Raw genomic sequence first — 18,760 nt, 5'->3', positions numbered from 1 at the left:
GCTTGAGCTACATAGGAAGGAGTTCGAAGCCGAACGGAGGCCTTGCGGGGTCACGGAGGACAGGAAGCCCGTGGTCTTTGAGTCAGACGCTAGTGAGAGTCGAGATCTGTGAGTGTTAAACAGGCAACTCCCCTCACACTCACTCTGACCATCTCCAGGGAGGTATAAAGCGCATACCGGCCGGCTGTGTGATTTACACAGTGAGCCGACCGCTGGACCAGACTGTCACTAGATTGGTGTTCTTGGGCCGAGACAGGACTGACATAATATTTGACTCCACTCTGACACCAGGTCGTGGGCTCTGGCAACTGAACTGCTGCTGCTGCTGCTCCGGTGGACTTCGGGGGGCTCGCTCCAGACTGCAGACCGTCAGCTCAGGCTGTGTTTGCTTTGGACGGGGCTCTGTTATCGGGGAGGGGGAGAGGCTCGGCGTAGAGCAGCCTCTGGGGGGGGCGGGGGGAGGACATTGAGTTACCTGCCGCTGAGTCACAGTTTGTGTAGTAGCGCTTGTTGGGGATTCTCCTCTCGGCAGCGGCAGCAACAGCCGTGGCACCGGTTTTAGTCTCTGGGAGCCACTAAAAAAAAACGGTCCGGGACTCTCCACACTGCCCCGATTGTTTCCCCTTTTCGTCTGTAAACACCTCGTCGCGTCAGTCGCACCTTCTCCCAAAGCCGGTGATTCACCGTTCCCACAGGGGGACAGAGGGGAAGGCCGGGCAAAGGCAAACACACAGTCGATTCCTGTGTAGCCGAGTGAGGAGAGGGAGAGGGTTAGGCTCTTCTAACATCACAATGAGGCTGGCCTACTTGGCGCTGGTGGCGGTGGCGGTGTGCTGCATGGCGGGCCATGCGAGCGCCATGTCCACGTGCAAGACGCTGGACCTGGAGCTGGTGAAGAAGAAGCGCATCGAGGCCATCCGCGGCCAGATCCTCAGCAAGCTGCGCTTGCCCAAGGAGCCCGACGCGGAGGAGGAGCAGGAGAAGGTGCCCGACGCGCTGCTCTCGCTCTACAACAGCACCGAGGAGATGCTGAAGGAGCAGCAGGCGCTGCCGCCGCCCGTCTCCACGCAGCAGGAGGAGGAGGAGTACTTCGCCAAGGAGCTGCACAAGTTCATCATGAAGCAAGGTGAGTTTGGTCACACAACGATGAGCTCGGTGCAATTTACAAATTCTTACAATTTTAGGCCAGGGGTCTTCAATGGTTTCAGGCCGAGGACCCCTTCCCAGCAAGCACGGTCAGGACCTGGACCAATCAGTGACGTCTCGATTGGTGCCAGATCACAGCCCACATGGGGATGATCTTGACGTCGTTACCAGGACATCATATGGATTGATTTTGTTTTTGTTTGACAGGATTGATGTTGGTTGAAATCAGGTGATATTCTAGGCCAGATAAATATAACTAGTTAGATATGTCCCAGAATATAACCTTATATGATCATATTTCAACTAATAATACAAACAATAACAATAATCCTGTCAAACAAAAAAGTCCATATGACGTCCTGGTAATGACGTCAAGATCATCCCCATATGGGCTGTGATCTGGCCCCAATCGAGACGTCACTGATTGGTCCAGGTCCTGACCGTGCTCGCTGGGTTAGTTGAGAGAGAGATGAAGCAGGGACACCCACGACCTTTTCATAGATTCCGCTTAGTTTCATCGTTTGACAGCATAATTGTCAGTGTATTTTGGATTCGTGTCAATTTGTGTTTTCAGATATTTAACCACTTGAACTGCATCAATACTTAATAAACTTGACCTTTCATTCTGTACTTAGTCTGCTCTTTTTCCCCTCTACACCAAACCTCTTTAGCCGAAAATAACGCCTCGCAGTTCTCAGAATATGGGAATATGGGTTCAAGTGGTCAACTCTGAGAACCCCTTAGTCTTGAGTCCCCTTAGTTGTGTGGGGGCAAACATTGGGCAAATTTGGCCGCTCTGACATCACACTCTGACTTCACTGTGATGTCACATTAACAGAATCCCTTTTATGCCCATACATGGAGATCCCCGATGTCATCATCAATAGTAAACCCATATCTAGCAGGACTTCATAAGGGAATGCCCATACAGTATATGGAGGCCACATCGCGGCCACATACCACACTAACAGAATCCATATATGGCCAAGACAGCCCATATCTGTGTGGCTGGTTCTGCAGACAGGGATCTCCAGACAGGGACAGGGCTTTCACAGCATATATCCATAAACAGTACATGGATCAGTATATGGGTACCAGGGGTCTCCATATAAGGGTAACTGGACGTCTGGTCCGATATACATCACTGGCCATATGGCCAAGACATGGCACAACGCTTGTCGCCCTGAGGCGTCTTACAAGTAATTGAGTAAGTAGCCATGAAAATTGCCGCTACTCCAGCGACAGTTCAGATATACTAGCGTTGTTGCTGCTCTTATACCACCATTATTATACTTAATATGAGAAATGCACTCCTTAAAGTTGAAACAAAAGAAGTTAAGAACCAATTAACCAGTCTACTTGAAAAGTATGCATCTGTATAACAGCAGCGCCAGTTGACAGTGCAGACTGCAGAGACATAATTGCCTTGATCCATTAACGAGGGGCCGTCAACTACTTACTGGCATCAGCTGGACACAGACACACACACACCTTCACTCTGCTCTAAAGGTGACTGGAGTCTCATTTCTCTCCAAAAGCCCTTGAATATGATTGAAAATGATTGTATGCAAACATACAGCGATGCACATGCACACATTATGCATTCAGACATGCACATCAAAACCTGCATCCAAGTGGATTTGAACCACAGTAACCCAAACATATACTGTACCACGGCTATTTCAAAGGGGAACACCCCTCCCTTATTATTATTAGAAACTCAAAGGGGTTGCCATATGAGTTGTTCTTTTTATAGGGAGATTAGTGTCCTGGTCTGCAGGCAGTGAGCCCACATTGTAAACTCCTGGATTCAAATCCATGGATGGTAACAAAACCTACCACTCATCCGAAGAGGGGCACACACACACACACACACACACACACACACACACACACACACACACACACACACACACACACACACACACACACACACGCTTGTGCGCGCACATACGTAGGCCTGTCACAATTATTACATAATCGTCTAATCGCAATTATTTGACATAATTGCAATTATTTTGTCATAATCGTTCACATGTTGAGAAATGTTCAAACAATAGTGTAAATAGCATATCTACAAGCTCACAACATGTCGCGATGCGACGTGTTGTGAGCTTGTAGATCAGCTATTTCTCAACCTTCAATGTCTTTTTGTAAGTATAATAAAGTTGTCAGTCAGTTGTAAGTTTCTATATTTAGGTTATGTGTCATATCAGCCATGTGCAACTTCAAAGCCTACAAGCCAAACAGAAACTGTCAACGACAAAAACACAATTAAATCGCTAATCGCGATTTATTTGAGCGACAATTAATCGTCATGTAAAATGTCATAATCGTGACAGCCCTAACACGCGCGCACACATGTGTGCCACTGGAGCGCGAGAAGGCACTCTGGTCATGGTTCAAGTCTTGTATCATCCGATGCTGGAAGTCAACCTGCGTAATGCAAAACAGACAGTCACTTCCACCACATGCAGTCACTGCCATTGGATTCTATATGGCCGTAAATTTGCTCTCAACATGTGTTGCACGCACGCGCACACGCACCACCGTGCAGAAAGCTGGTGGGGGGATCAGAGATCACAGCCGCATGCAGTCAGCGTAGGGCTCTGGCTTGCATCTGTTGTGATGCTGTTCTACATGCAACGGCTCCCATGGTATCTGTGGCATTTTTACTGCTCCATTGTTTACTCGGCTGGCTTGCGGTGTTTTGGCCAACTTTTCCTGGGCCTCTAATTGTGGAATGAGCTCTCGGAGGTATTATACTAAACACCTTTATAGCTGCTGGGTTCCATTTCTGTACTCTGACATGTCGAGTGCAGCCTATATGCAATACTCTCTCAAGTGGTTCTCAGCCTTTCTCTGAGCGGTGGTCACACCGTCTCCTTAGAGTGACTTTGTCAGTGTGTTACTATCTCTCTATGTTACTTTGTAGCCTGAGCTGCAATATACCGCTGTTGAGTCACACACACATACACACATAGACACACACGCGACTGACGCGAGACCCTGAAATTGACTGCTACACACACACACGCACCACCGCTCACGTCAAACTTGGTTAGATTTTTTTTGTTCTTTCTGTCCAAAACTGTTAACATTTCAGGATTCAAATTCAAAAACAGCAAAAGTAGCAGATCTACAAGCTCGGAACGCGTCGCTTCGCGCCACGTTTCGAGCATGCCGATCTGCTGCTTTTGACATGTTTGTGTGATTATGATCAAGTAGGACATCAAAGCGGCACTATGTAACTATTTTTGAGCGGTGGTCACACCGTCTCCATAGAGTGGCCGTGTGTGTATCCGTGTATCCGTGTATGTGTCCGTGTATGTGGGTGGGTCTGTATGTAGCCTGCCCTACAGTACCTTTTATGACCACACATGTTAAGGGAGGGGCGCTGTTTTCAGGCCAGGCCAGGCCAGGCACACACACACACACACACACGCACGCACGCACACACACACACACACACACACACACACACACACACACACACACACACACACACACACACACACACACACACACACACACACACACACAGGGGGGGGGTGTTGGTGGGTAAGAGGGTGCTGTTGAGACTAGCCTGGGGGGGGGGGGGGAGGTGACAGAATTCATAGATCTAGAACACATAGAATTCATAGATATAGAACACAGAATATGTACAGTACAGTTAGGTGGGTAAACCACCGCTCAGTTCACACGGGTGTGATTTTTTTTAAATGGATACATTTTAATTGTGTCCAATCTGTATGATAGAGTATGTTACAATATAACTTATACAATCTGTATGGTAGAGTATGTTAATACAATATAACGTATACAATCTGTATGGTAGAGTATGTTAATACCAGTAAGACTCCCTAATCGGGAGATCGTGAGCACACAACGCGGTGCGAGGCGTTGTGTGCTTGTAATCTGCTGTTTTCACTAGTTTAAATCATTTTTAAAATGATAAATACAAAACCAATGGTTTTGGACATTCAAGGTTTCCACCCGACAACGACGATATATATCTATTAAAATAATTCAAAAACACAGTTCGCGGCCCACTGGTTGAGAAACCAGTGCTGTAGGCCTATAGAGCGCAGCTCTTTCAGCACCCTGGCATCCTCCCTATCCCTATCCTTTTTAACCACAACTTCAAAAGAAGAAGAAAAAAGCGGACAGAGCTCGCTCAGGGGGCGCACAGAAAAGCCCAACAACAAAAGAAACCTTCAGAAAACGATGGCAATGGTTTGGTTCTGCTTTGATGGGTGCCAAAGAACACAAGAGAAAGACAGCAGCACGCTCCTTCTTCGCCCTCATTCTGTGTCTGTCTGTCTGTCTGTCTGTCTGTCTGTCTGTCTGTCTGTCTGTCTGTCTGTCTCTCTCTCGTTCTCTCTCGTCCCCTTGGCCTTCCCTCTGGGGAACCGGGGGGTTTCCTGTAACTCGAGCACTGGGTTCTCCCTTCCTCGCCCTGTCACTTCTCCTCTCCACTCTTATCTCCTTCTAATATCTTTTTTCCTTCTCTCTCTTTCTCTCTCTCTCTCTCTCTCTCTCTCTCTCTCTCTCCCTTCCCCTCTTTGTCCCCCCCTCCCCTCCCCTCCTCCTCCTCCATCTTCCTGAGCTTATTATCAGCGTGTTTGTGACATGGCAGCTTGGCAGGAAGGAAAGGCCAGGCCCGGCGAGGCGATAGCCGCTGAGTTTTGAGTCAGGTCCGGTGTAAGCGGTGCCCATAGGGAGCCTGTGTTTCCTATCTCTGTGGTGAACCAAATACCACAGTCTTACCAAACACATTCTTAACCCCTTAACCCTCCTTCCTTCCCTAACAGTTCTCTAGACCAGTGTTTCTCAAACTTCCAACTCTAACGGGTTCATTTGGTTCCATTTGTGTACTGTCAGAGTTACAGACGTCAATTTAGACCCCCTAAACTTTAAGGAACCCACAGAGTCCCTGAAATCCACTTTGAGAACCATACTGCCAAAGTCCAGAGTGTTAAAGGTGCTGTAAGTGGTAATATTGTTAAAATAACGGTTAAATAGCTCTATGTTAACATTGTAATCATGCTATACTTTAATATGTTTATTCTGTAACAGGGGTCTCCCTGTCTCTCCAGCTTTAGTAAAAAGAAAATACATATTTTCTGGGCCGGGATAGCAATATTTTCTCCAGTCAATCAGGAGAACTCAATACAGGATACTGGATAGACAACTGAAATTGGAGCTTATTGGTTGAAATTGGTGTCCCACCTGGAAAATATTTTTCTGTTTACTAAAGAGCTTGATAGAAGGGGAAACCGCTAATGAACACACACTATACCAATGCGTATTATCAGAATGTAGAACAATTTTTTTTCTAAAGAAAAAAAGACATGTAACGTGTGTCAGTTCTTAGAAAGTGTGGGTGGAAAAAAGCAGTATTATTTTCCTCCATGAGAATTATGTGACTGACAAGTGTGTGTGTGGGGGGCACAAACCAGTTGAAACCGATTCTAAAAAGTATTTCCATTGTCAAATGAGCGCGACAAATGGCAGAACGAGGATTGTATTTTTCAGTCAAAACATCCCCCTCAGTCATCTCTGTTCATTTTCCTGGAAGAAACGCCAGCTTGCCCCTAAGCAACCTAGCAGGCATGCATTATTCGTGTGCAGGATCATTTTATAATTGAATACTTTTTGTCTCAGTTACGGCAGCTTGTGCGGTGAGTTAGAATTAGATCAAATCCCTGCCAGCCGATGAATGGAGACGTCCTTCCCTCGAAGCGCTGCACGCACAAGTTCACCTCTCCCGCTTAGAATGTGGCGTGTCGACCGAAAGCTAATTCAACTTTGTTTGAACATAGACTTATTCAGTATTCAGACGAAAATCAAGTGAATTTCATGTATTTAAAAAAAAAAGGAGAGAAACTAGGCAACAGGTTCTGCGTGGGAGAAGAGTGGTTTTATTTAGCATTAATCTGTGAAGATTAAGACGCGGCATATACTGTATAGGCCTACCACCATGCGATGAAAAAGGTTTGTGTGTGAGTGTGTGGGGTCTGTCATTAGCCAATTATGCCGCATGCGTTCACTAGCAGCACGATGCGCATCGCTGAGTTGCCATTAAAGTGTTGCTCAAACACACTCGTTGGCGTCATCAAGATAGCATCCGCACGTGGGAGCGTCAAACGAGAGATCGCTTTACCGTGTCACTGGTGCGCTGAAGTTGTTTTTTAAGCCAGCTCAGATTTCTTTTGTGTAGCTCTAATGGTTCATCACGCAACGACGTGATGAGTGTCGGGCGCCAGTTTTGTATGTTCATGTCGCCGGCTTCCATTGAAAATGACATGTGGCCTTGTTGTCACTGCTGCTGTGAACAAATTACTCGCATCTAGTTTCATCTCCTTGGGCTATTAAACCAAGCATATTTCAATCTTTCAACTGAGAGAACCTATACAATTATTTAGAAATATTATATAAGGCTGAATGAACGTTTATAGAATATTTCCGTATATCAATTAAGCAAATAATCAAGAAGTGTGTTTAAAAAAAAACTAAACTATATAAAAAAATCGAACACATTTTCTTTATAATCAACAAAATCAATTTGTATGATAAACCACTTGAGCTCTGTTTTTAATCAGACAAAGGTGTGAATAGCAGCAAAATCACCAATCTACAAGTGCGTCAGTCAACCAACACCTTGAGCATGCAGAACTGCTATTGATCTTTTTTGATCAGCTTGTAGATCAGCTCTCTACACCGCCGGTGTAGGGTTCATGTTGAAGGTGGTGCAGCATGGGAGGGTGGAGCTGATGGTACGGACTGGAGGAGGCAGGTATTTAGGCTTGTTGCTGGAATCTGGATCCTCCCGCTAGGTAATTACAGAGCTGTCTCCCTGCCTGTCACAACAGCTGTCCCTGGCTTACCTGGGGATAGGCACTGATTAAACACACAAATCCCCCCCACACCCATAGCTAGCATGCAGGGACGCCGCGCACATGCACGGATTAAAGTTCTTCAGTCGCCATGACTGATTTCAGTCATTCGGATTCCATAGAAGCCCCAGATAATATGTCTTCTAGCATGTTGCGCACCGAAAATAGCACGATATGCAAGCCACGACATGTTGTAAGATCGCAGGCTATTTCCAGGTTATTAGTTATTTTTAAGATTAAAGCGTTTTTGAAGTGGTCAAACTAGCATCTTCCATAAACATGAATGGCATTGGCCTCAGAAATGTCATAAAAGCAAAAGGTTAATACCTCAAATAAATCTATGATTTCTGGAACTGGTTGGTTGTATGCAGAATAGCAGCAACATATAGGTTTAGAATGATAATACCTAAACATCATCATTAAACTTTCAGTCATGAGATTTTATTTTGCTTTATTCCGTGCACACATGCTAATCCCCCCATATCGTCACTGTCCGGCAGAAACCTTGTATCTCCAAGTTTCAGATTTGTATGTTTTTTCGTAAATTAAAGCCCTACTTCATCATATAAAAGTGTCACACAAAAGTAATGAAAATAGCAGATCTATAAGTACACAACGCCTTGCATCGCGAGGCGTTGTGTGCTTGTAGATCGGCTATTTTCACTACTTTAACTCGTTTTTTAAAATAATAAAAAAAGGAACGGTTTTGGACATACAAGGTTTCCACCCGACAACGACGATATTTAGAAGCACATGCAGGCTCTGTACACTGCTGGAAACACAACACCTTCCTTCAACTGTAATTACTGAATAGAGGCTCATTTACTGTATAGCAGCAGTTCCCAAACGTTTTAGCTCAAGACCCAAAAGAGAAATTAGACGTTTGCCTGGGACCCAAACTAGTGAAAATAGCAGAGATCTACAAGCTCACAACATGTCACTTCGCGCCACGTTGTGAGCTTGCAGAGTGGCTATTTTCACTACTTCTTAAAGATTTGTTGTCTAATTTATGGAATTTCTTTGATTTTTCTTTGATTTCTCCATGAAATTACTGAAAACAATTCATGAAAAAATAAAATGCTTTTTAGGGAATGTTTTGTGAAAAATATTTTTGAAATAATAATAATGTAGGAACAAAAAAAACAAAGGGAGCCATAACAATATGTCTGCGACCCACAAAATGGGTCCCGACACAAAGTTTGGGAAACAGTGCTGTATAGGACAGTGCCCGCACACAGTTCTGACTTGATCAAACCCGATTCCTGATCTGATTCTGGATTGGCCATAGATCTGATTTGGACTGCCAGTGGTGAACATAGCCTTAAAGCTATAAGTTGCTAAACTAGTGGTCAGTAGCGGTATTGCTTTTTTCGGCCGTTTTTCGCCCGGAGTCGTCGCGGACCACCGCCGCGGACCACAGGAGCGGCGCCGCAAACCACCGCGACCGATACAAATCCGTGGAGAGGTAGAACGCATGGTAGAACGTAATTTTCTGGCCAGGATTTGGGGATTAAGAGGTTAAGAATCCTTCACCATGGTAAACACTGTAGCTGAGCGAGGCTACTTCCTGAAGACGGCCTGTGAGAGCTGTGATTGGCCGGTAGTGTATCATGTGTGTATGATCTGCGATGTGATTGGCCAACGTATACACAACGTATACAGATGACGCAGATGACGTTATTTTTCCACGAAAACCAGACCCCGGCAAGGATCATAGAAAACATATAAAGAGAAGGCTTTAGAAGCTGAAAATAACGGAGTGGGTGCTCTAAAACTTTAGCGGTTTAACAGTTAGGACAATTTTAAGATTTGTTTTATAAAAAAAAGTTACATGGTATAACTTAAAAAAAAAAAGTGTTTCTCAAACTCAAAAATAAAAATATATAAAAATAAAATCAAGGACCCCCATATATAACTTTACAGCTACAGCTGGTTCAAAACTCACCTGCCGGCTCCTGACCGGCACCCGCAGGTGGGACCACATCTCCCCCGTTTTATCCACCCTTCATTGGCTGCCAGTCAAATTCAGAATACAATTCAAAATCCTTCAAAAAGCCCAATTCAACCTGGCACCACCCTACATATCAAATCTCATCGAACCCCCCGATTCCACCAGGCCACTACGATCAGCAGACCATTATGCGCCTAAAGGTTCCATTCACAAACCTGAAATTAGGTGATCGTGCCTTCTCGGTTGCCGTACCGATCCTATGGAACACCCTGCCCCTGACCGTAAAAACAGCATCTTCCCTGGCCATTTTTAAAACCAGGTTAAAAACGTATCTGTTTTCCCTGGCCTTTTAAATCACATTCTGTATATATACCACATATTGACCCATTTTTACTTGTGTAACATTGATGTTTTTTGTTTTGTTTCTTTGCACTGTATTTTTATCTGTAATTATTGCATATTATGTTCTACTGTTTTTTTTCTTGTATGTTGTGCAGCACTTTGGTTGACCATGTCCATTCGGTTAGCGGCAAGGAAAAACTTTGAGAAGTTCTGATTTAGAATTAATTTGCAGAATCAGCCTCAGGTCTTTAATAAAGGGTTACGTTTCAAAGAGGGTAAGATGGGTTAAACCAAAGTGAAGCTCAGTTCTACGCCACTTTGAGCAAACGCCATTGTGCAATAACAAAGGCCTGTGATGAAGGACAGAGCCGTTGGCTTTCTTTCCCCCAGTGTATTTAAACAAGAGTCCCCTCAGTGCCACATGTGTTGCCACTTCAGTCAGCCAGTCTTAAGAGAAATGTTCCAGTGTTGCCATGTCTGCTTACTATAAGCCAACTTTGGGCTTGTAAAGTTACTTGTAAATATAATATTGATAGTTAATTGTGTGTTGTGTTGTTTTGGGCTTGATTTTTAAGTGTCGTTTGTTGGACTTGCTCAAACATTTTCATGTCAAGGACCTCCAAATAATAGGTGTGCTTGTAGATCGGTTATTTCCAAATAGGTTTAAAGTGCATATTTGGCCTATACAGTAGTTGTCACTTCTTTTGGGCTTGTTTTTAAAGACCTGCTTGCTCATTTCTCTCACATAATCTGGCAACTCTGCTATATGTACATGTGGAACCAGGTTTACGCTCTCTCTCTCTCTCTCTCTCTCTCTCTCTCTCTCTCTCTCTCTCTCTCTCTCTCTCTCTCTCTCTCTCTCTGGGCTGCCTCCGGGCCATGCATTTCCATCTCCCGCTATGAAAGCTTGCTCAACAAGACATGCCACTAAAAGCATGGCCTCCGGAAACAATTCGGGGCTGAGTTAATTGGAAAGTATAAGTGCTACTAAGTCACGCCGTAATAATTATGGGCAACGCTAACCGGTAAGGTTTCATTTGAGGAACTGGAGGAAGTGACTTAATTTCCTGCTTGCATGAAAAACACTCCATCATCAACCCCCCAGATGTATCTACCTCATATCTCTCGTGTTGTCTAACGTCACTTTGGGGCGATGGCTTCCTTGGCTGTAGTATAGGAGCCAGGGACGTGCTGGGCCCCTGATTCAGCCCGGGAAAAAGAGTTGGAGAGGCCTTCATTAGATTTGCCATTTCAGATCATGACAAGTGACAAGCCAGTGGGCCAATTACATGAGTTATATTTCGTCGTTGTCGGGTGGAAACCTTGTATGTCTAAAACCGTTTGTTTTGTATTTATCATTTTAAAAATGATTTAAACTAGTGAAAACAGCTGATCTACAAGCACACAACGCCTCGCACCGCGAGGCGTTGTATGCTTGTAGATCTGCTGTTTTCACTACTTTTGTGCAACGGCCTTGTATGATGAAGCAGGGATTTGCTTTGCGAAAAAATCGACAAATTTGAAACTTGGAGATAGGAGAATGGAACGAAGGCCGACATTTTATTTTTATTTTTTTCCTAATGGCCGGCCTGGACCGGGCGGGAATGAACCGGCCGTTCGGGAATTGTCCCGCTTTTCCCAATGGCCAGCACGTCCCTGAGCCCAGCATTAGTCAGTGTTGTTACTGCCACTGTTGTCCTCCTCCTCACTTTGATTTAATTATTTCTCCGTTGACATTCTCTCATCATCAGGCATGTGCACACATAGACATCAAAGGGGGGCTTGAGCCCCTGCCCTTTTATCTGTCTGTAAAAAGTGCCCTCTCCAGACCATGAATGCCGTTTTTACTATGGTGAAAGAAATGCAAATGCCCTCTTTCCATGCCATATACCTGAAGGCAGCATTCAAGAGAATTGTCTTGTCCAAACTCTCCTGAACTTGAATGCAGCATCTTATGTTGAAAGAATTGCCCTCTCTGTGTAGAAATCCATGCCGTTATACGCCACATCTGCAGAATTCACTTGATTATGCTTAGTTCAGTGTGGTATCAAGCAGTGAAAATAGCCGACCTCCAAGCTCACAACGTGTCGCGCTGCAACGCGTTGTGAGCTTGGAGGTCTGCTATTTTCGATATTTCCACTAAAAGGCCCTTTTAGAAATGTCAGCCCATGCCTCTCTAACATTCTCTGCACGTCCTTGCCGTTGACATTCTCTCATCATGCACTCTGGGCGGATCCGGCACAATGTCAGCTACCTCATTTCCTTCTGCGCTCGCTTGACCACGGCTCCTTTCACTTGCTTGGTCTTGGCCATTTAAAGAAGTGAAAGTTCACCTCATGTCACAACGACATGGAAAACTGTCCGAAAACCCCACCAAACAAACAGCAATGCAGCCAAAAGCACAACACACTAATAGAAAAATTCAAAGATTCTTATTCCCTTAATTCAAATAAATAAGACATCAGAGAAGTCAGTGTATAATTGGAGAATTTACTATATTTTGAGAGAGACGGACAAAATTTGAACAGTACAAAAAACACATCCAATCCGTTTCACGGTTGGAGTTCTCTCTGACAAGATGGTGGTCAGACATTCATATAAAAGAATACAGTATATGACAGTTAGGCGTGGGACTCTTTGATTGGTTCTCAGATCATAACAAGACAGAGACACGTATAGGGTCTTGGTAACTTTCCACTAGCAGTGACATACTGTAAGCATGGAAACATGGCACAATATATACTGTATATTTATTGAATTCAAGGGATAATATTAACTACAACCAAAAATATCTATCACACACAAGAGAGTAGACTGTCTTCTGTCTGCGGCTCTTCAATGTCGAATTGGATTCTTTCATTCACCCCGTAAAAAGACAAAACAAGCAGTTCCGTAGAAATGCGGGGCCCTGTGCGAAGTCCTGTGCGAGGTTGATTGTTTGCGTATATGCGCACACGAATTTCAGTCGCTGCTCATCTATAAATGCAATGGAATTATGCAGCTACTCTACCTCTAAAACGGTAAGACAGTAGCATGTTTATTCTGCTGCTTTTATTGTCCACAACGGATAAAGTCATTATGAGGACACACACACACACACACACACACACACACACACACACACACACACACACACACACACACACACACACACACACACACACACACACACACACACACACACACACACACACACACACACACCACCGCTCACTTATAGCATAATGAATCAATAGCGTGGTCTCAGTTGTTATATGAGATACATAAAGGTTTCCTGTGCAAATAAGCCGAAAAGCTTACTCGGATCTCCTTTTAGTTGACCTTGTACCAGTGAACTGTACTGTCATGAACCTTTTCCTATGCAAACCTCTCAAGTCTTCAATCAATCAATCAACCAACCAATCAATCAGGGATAGATAGCACCTTAACTCTGGGGCTGCATGGAGGCACTCCAACACAATAGTGCACCAGTTATTTAACCACTAATGTTTCTTCAAAACCCTTAAGTGTATCCAGTCATTACAGACAGCAACGTTAGCTTAACTTAGCTTAGCTCATTTGAATATCTTTTGTTTACAGTTGATCCTCTGGTGCCCCCCTGGTGCCCCCACATCAAGCTATTATAAATCCGGCCCTGGCTATCAATCAGACACTGACAAGATCGTCAGATAAGTCAGATGAGGGGATTCCTCATAACTTTGTAGAATATTACCCTGGCCTTACCTCATGCAGATATAATGCTCTCTCTCTCTCTCTCTCTCTCTCTCTCTCTCTCTCTCTCTCTCTCTCTCTCTCAACTCTCTCATAAGTAACGGAAGGGAAGGGAACGCTGAATCGAGTTGATCGCTCCCGGTACGTGTCTCAAGACTAGATACATTAAATCCCATAGCCCGAAGGGACAGTCAGCGTTTCACTGGTTGTTGCTGGTTGTCAGGGAGATATCACAGCCAATCGGTTGACAGGCTCTGTCTCCGTCCTTCAGATTGCGGTGGGTTTGTGTGAAGATTTAATATGAAAACAAAACTAAATCAATTAACCAAGCCTAGCGCGGGGCCCTTGCAGGGGTGGGGCCCTGAGCGACCGCACCGTTCGCTCTACCTTTGGCTCGGCCCTGATCCTATACTCTGGAAGGTGTTTGAGCAGTTTAATTGAACTCTGGCTGTGTTCAAATTTAAGTGGACCCGTAAGGGTTACCTTTGTTCTCAACCTTTTCTGGACCAGGGTCTATACAGTGCAGGCAAACTGGCACATTTTTGACCTGGTAGAAATTATAACAGAATCTGTTTCTTCACAGACCATTTCTATGAAGTCACCAGGAACAACATACAAAAAAAAAGCAGAATAAAATCTCACGCTCTTAAGAATTTTGCCAATGATTTGGCGGCCCACTTCCACGTAATATCCACACGGCCCAACCCGCCACCATAGCGTTAGTAGGAAATGATCACTTCTATATACACAGATAAAATGTGATGAATGTTGTTGGGTAACGAGGCAAAGCAGCAGTGCTGCCTGGTACGGCCTGGATCAGCCTGCAAAGGAGCATATCGTCGCTGTCGGGCAGAAACCTCCTATCTCCAATATTCTAACCTTTTTCTGTTTCTTTTTTTCGTAAATGAACCCCCCTACTTCATCGTACTGCTGTGCGTCACACAAAAGCCTCAGAAGTAGATCCGCAAGCTGGAAACCAGTGTTGTTTTTGACAGCAAATTTTGATTTAGTTTTAGTCATAGTCTTTTGAATAAAATGTCATTTAGTTTTAGTCATAGTTTAGTCACCTGAAAAGTTTTAGTTTTAGTCTAATTTTAGTCGACTAAATATCATTACGTTTTTAGGCGACTAAATCTACTGTTGATTTAGTCAACTAAAATGTATTTTGGCAGGCCTTGATGGCTACGTAATGACTCATTTTACACTTGGTTGTGTGCTGAAAATAGCAGATAGCTTGTAGATCGGCTATTTTCAGCACGCAACACCTGAGAGCAACCAAACATAAAATGACTCTCTTCTCCACTAGTCCCTCCCTAACGTTTTAGTCTAGTTTTTATTTTGTTGACGACATTGTCAATACATTTAGTCTTAGTTTTAGTCATCACAGCTTAATTTTTATTTCGTTTTTATTTAGTTTTCGTCAAGAATCGTCAGTGAAAAAAACACAGTCGACAAACATTTTTCGTCATAGTTTTAGTCGACGAAATCAACACTGCTGGAAACGCGGCTCGAAGTGAAGCACTCTGAGCTTGTGGATCTGCTACTATTGCTACGTTTTGAATTTGAATCCTGAAAAGTAACAGTAGTAAAAGTAAGTAGTCTTGTACATTATGAGTCCTGCCACCCTGCAGAGACAATTATCTACAGTAAGAGTACATTAAGCCCGGTGGTGGTTCTGCCTCCATTCTGGCCTGCTGTCAGAAAGGTAATTATTGACGCTGAGAGTGTCTTAGCTTTGACAGGCTGGGGCACAGCAGACCTGAGTGGTGTAGGAGGTTCTGGGTCCCAGCCAGACCCCAATCTCTCTCCTCTCTCTCTCTCTCTCTCTCTCTCTCTCTCTCTCTCTCTCTCTCTCTCTCTCTCTCTCTCTCTCTCTCTCTCTCTCTCTCTCTACCATTGATACAGTGCACATATCCAGTTTCCATACCTCCTGACACACACACCCACCCACACACACACACACACACACACACACACACACACACATATATCACACACGCATAGACATACAGTACATGTGAATAATAGTACTGTGAATAATGTGAAGGGCGAAGGGTGTACCCCTTCGCCCTTCACATTATTCACATGTGTGTCATGTGATGTGTTCATACGGGTGCATTCTTCACTTCACTTTGCCATGTTCTGTTTTTCTTTCCTCCTCCTCTCCCTTTTTCCTGTTATCTTCCTTCCTTTCTGAACTCCTTCTCCCCGCATGCCTCTGTGTGTGCACGTGTGTGTGATGTGACATTAGTCAATCAATGACTATGAAGCAGATGCATGATTTAATAAACGTAATAACTACTGTAGATGACAAAACAACTTTAGCCTGATTTAAAGAAAAGACAGCAAATGTCCAATCTATATGCTTTCAACGCAATGTGATGCGATGAGTTGTGAGCTTGTAGATCTGCACATCAGGCCTGGATCCTGGCACAAACGGCTCAAAGTTAGTTTTGTAAAATGTCTGGTCAAAAGCTGGGGGAAAAAAAAACGTGTTCAAAAATGTCCGGCGCTCAACGTTTGTTGTATGCCAGGGTCCCATTCATAGAGTTATAATAAGAATAGAGAGGGCAACTGATATCCCCGCCCGTCCACTTGCATTAAGTTGCTCACCCAGCGCATGAAGCGTACTTCCGCGTTTGAAAAGCCTCTGAAAAGTGACGTATTGGGTCAACTATTTGGCTTCTGAGCCAATCACGACGGTCGGGGAGCGAGAAACGGGGAGGCGGGGGTAGCGGGGGGCTATCTGCCTCAACTGAACTAACTGTATGAATAGTTGACCCAACTGCAGTACCTCAAACGGCCACCATGTACTTTTTGCTTCAAAGCGCCCCCAGGGTTCTGGGGGCTTGGTCCCATTGGCCAAGCCTCGCAGGACCCGCTGTGATTGGCTAGCGCGGGATGCTTGATGAAATTATGTCATAAATAGCACCGCTCACTTCACACTAGGTGTGATTTTATTATTAAATACTTAGTTATCTTGCTTGGTGTGGATGACCCATTAATGGTTAATCCATACCAAGCATCATAACTATCAAAACAAACTATATTAAAGGAGTAGTTCACCCCCAAAATTACTTTTTTCCTATATTGATTACTCATGCAATAGAGACTTGAGTTCAATATTATTTATTTTGTATTTGTCACATTCCTAAGACAAAAATGTGATTGTAGTAAATTGACCCCGTTGATTCCGGATGGGGACCCGAATGCATGGCCCTGGATGGGGACCCGAATGCATGGCACTGGATGGGGAAACCATCAGGGTAAATTTACTATAATCACATCTTTGTCTTAGGAATGCGACACATATAAAAAAAAATATTATTGAACCCAATTCTCTATGGCATCATTTTGTGGGTGAACTACTCCTTTAATAATGATGTGAGCTTCTAGCGTTCTGTAAACAACACGTTGTAAAAGCCCTGTACATTTTGAGGGATTTGCCAACAATATGTCACTGTCATAGTTGTGGCGGGGACTCTGCCCTCCACTTGATTTAGAAGGATTCTTCAAACCACATCAGTTGTCCTAGTGTATCTTAGTGTAATAGCTTTCATAGTTTATAGCTATGGTTATTGGTGTGGACGGGCCTCTATAATGGGCCCGGTTCTTTATCACTGTCTGAACACAGACCAACATTATTACAGTGTGATCCGCAAGGATTGTTATGATGCTCCCACAAAGGGAAATGCACCACATTCTGGGCCCTGGGTACAAGGATTCACTGCGGGCCCCCCATGAATGTTCTTAATAGGGGGAGGGGGTTTAACCCATTTAGGCTAGGAACGCATTATTACGCATTATTTTGTGCTTCAACTATTGAAAAGTAGCAGATATACAAGCTCACAGCACGGCACTGCAAGCTTGTAGATCTGCTATTTTCTTTTTTGTCTCAAATCCTCTAAGGTTTTTTGAAAAACCTGTTTCTATGTCAGTGGTGCTCAAACCTTTTCATGTGAAGGACCCCCAAAATTATATGTATTTGGCCACGGACCCCCCATCTCAAAATATTTAGTTCCAGGGACCCTGCAGAAGCAGTTCGCTTAAAAAAATACATGTACCGGTATTCAAAGATTTGCACACATTTTCACAACGTTTCAAAAATAGCAGATCTACAAGCTCGCAGCTCACATCGCGGTGCCATGATGTGAGCTTGTAGATCTGCTATTTTTCAATAGCTAAATAATTAAGGCCCCTCCACCTTGGGCCCTAGTAAGTCAGTCCCACTTTCCCCCCCTTGTGACGCCCCTGTGCATGCACAGCACACAGGACCTTACCGGTTCATTTTATACTCTAGCAGTTAAATGAACACTCATAATTAGTAGGGGAGGCGAGGAATCGATTCGGCATAAGATCGTGATTCCGTTTTGTCACAAACTGTATATTATTGTATATTGCCAAGAATGACAATCATTTTTACACACAGACATTCCTGCCAAACCTGAACTAGTTTAGCTCATCAGACAGGACAAAATGTCCCAAGAGTTCTGATAAAATCGAAGTTTTGAATTCCCTGGTGATTCCTGTGGACACTGGACAGTATGTAAACATATACAATATACAGTAATGCACTGTAGGTTTACATCCTCCAGTCACAATCCAAGTCACTGTAGATCAACACATGACATCCGCTGATATTAATCCATTACTTTATGATAACAAAAATAATAATGACAACAATAGTGGTAAAATAATCAAACCTATGAGT

At 44.1% G+C, this 18,760-nt stretch overlaps 1 protein-coding gene across 1 annotated transcript in view; it reads left to right on the top strand.

Moving 5' to 3' along the window:
- The first annotated feature begins 471 nt into the window (after positions 1 to 471).
- LOC308289268 (transforming growth factor beta-1 proprotein-like) overlaps positions 472 to 18,760 on the top strand; it is a 34,320-nt gene continuing 16,031 nt past the window's right edge. The window contains exon 1 of the mRNA XM_080730912.1: positions 472 to 1,126. Coding sequence (XP_080587038.1) covers positions 793 to 1,126 — 334 coding nt within the window. The 5' untranslated portion in view covers positions 472 to 792. The remainder of the gene's footprint in view (positions 1,127 to 18,760) is intronic.

The sequence above is a fragment of the Nannobrachium achirus genome, assembly GCF_963921795.1.
Source record: "Nannobrachium achirus genome assembly, chromosome: 8".
Taxonomy (NCBI): domain Eukaryota; kingdom Metazoa; phylum Chordata; class Actinopteri; order Myctophiformes; family Myctophidae; genus Nannobrachium; species Nannobrachium achirus.
This window is presented reverse-complemented; position numbering and strand designations above follow the sequence as displayed.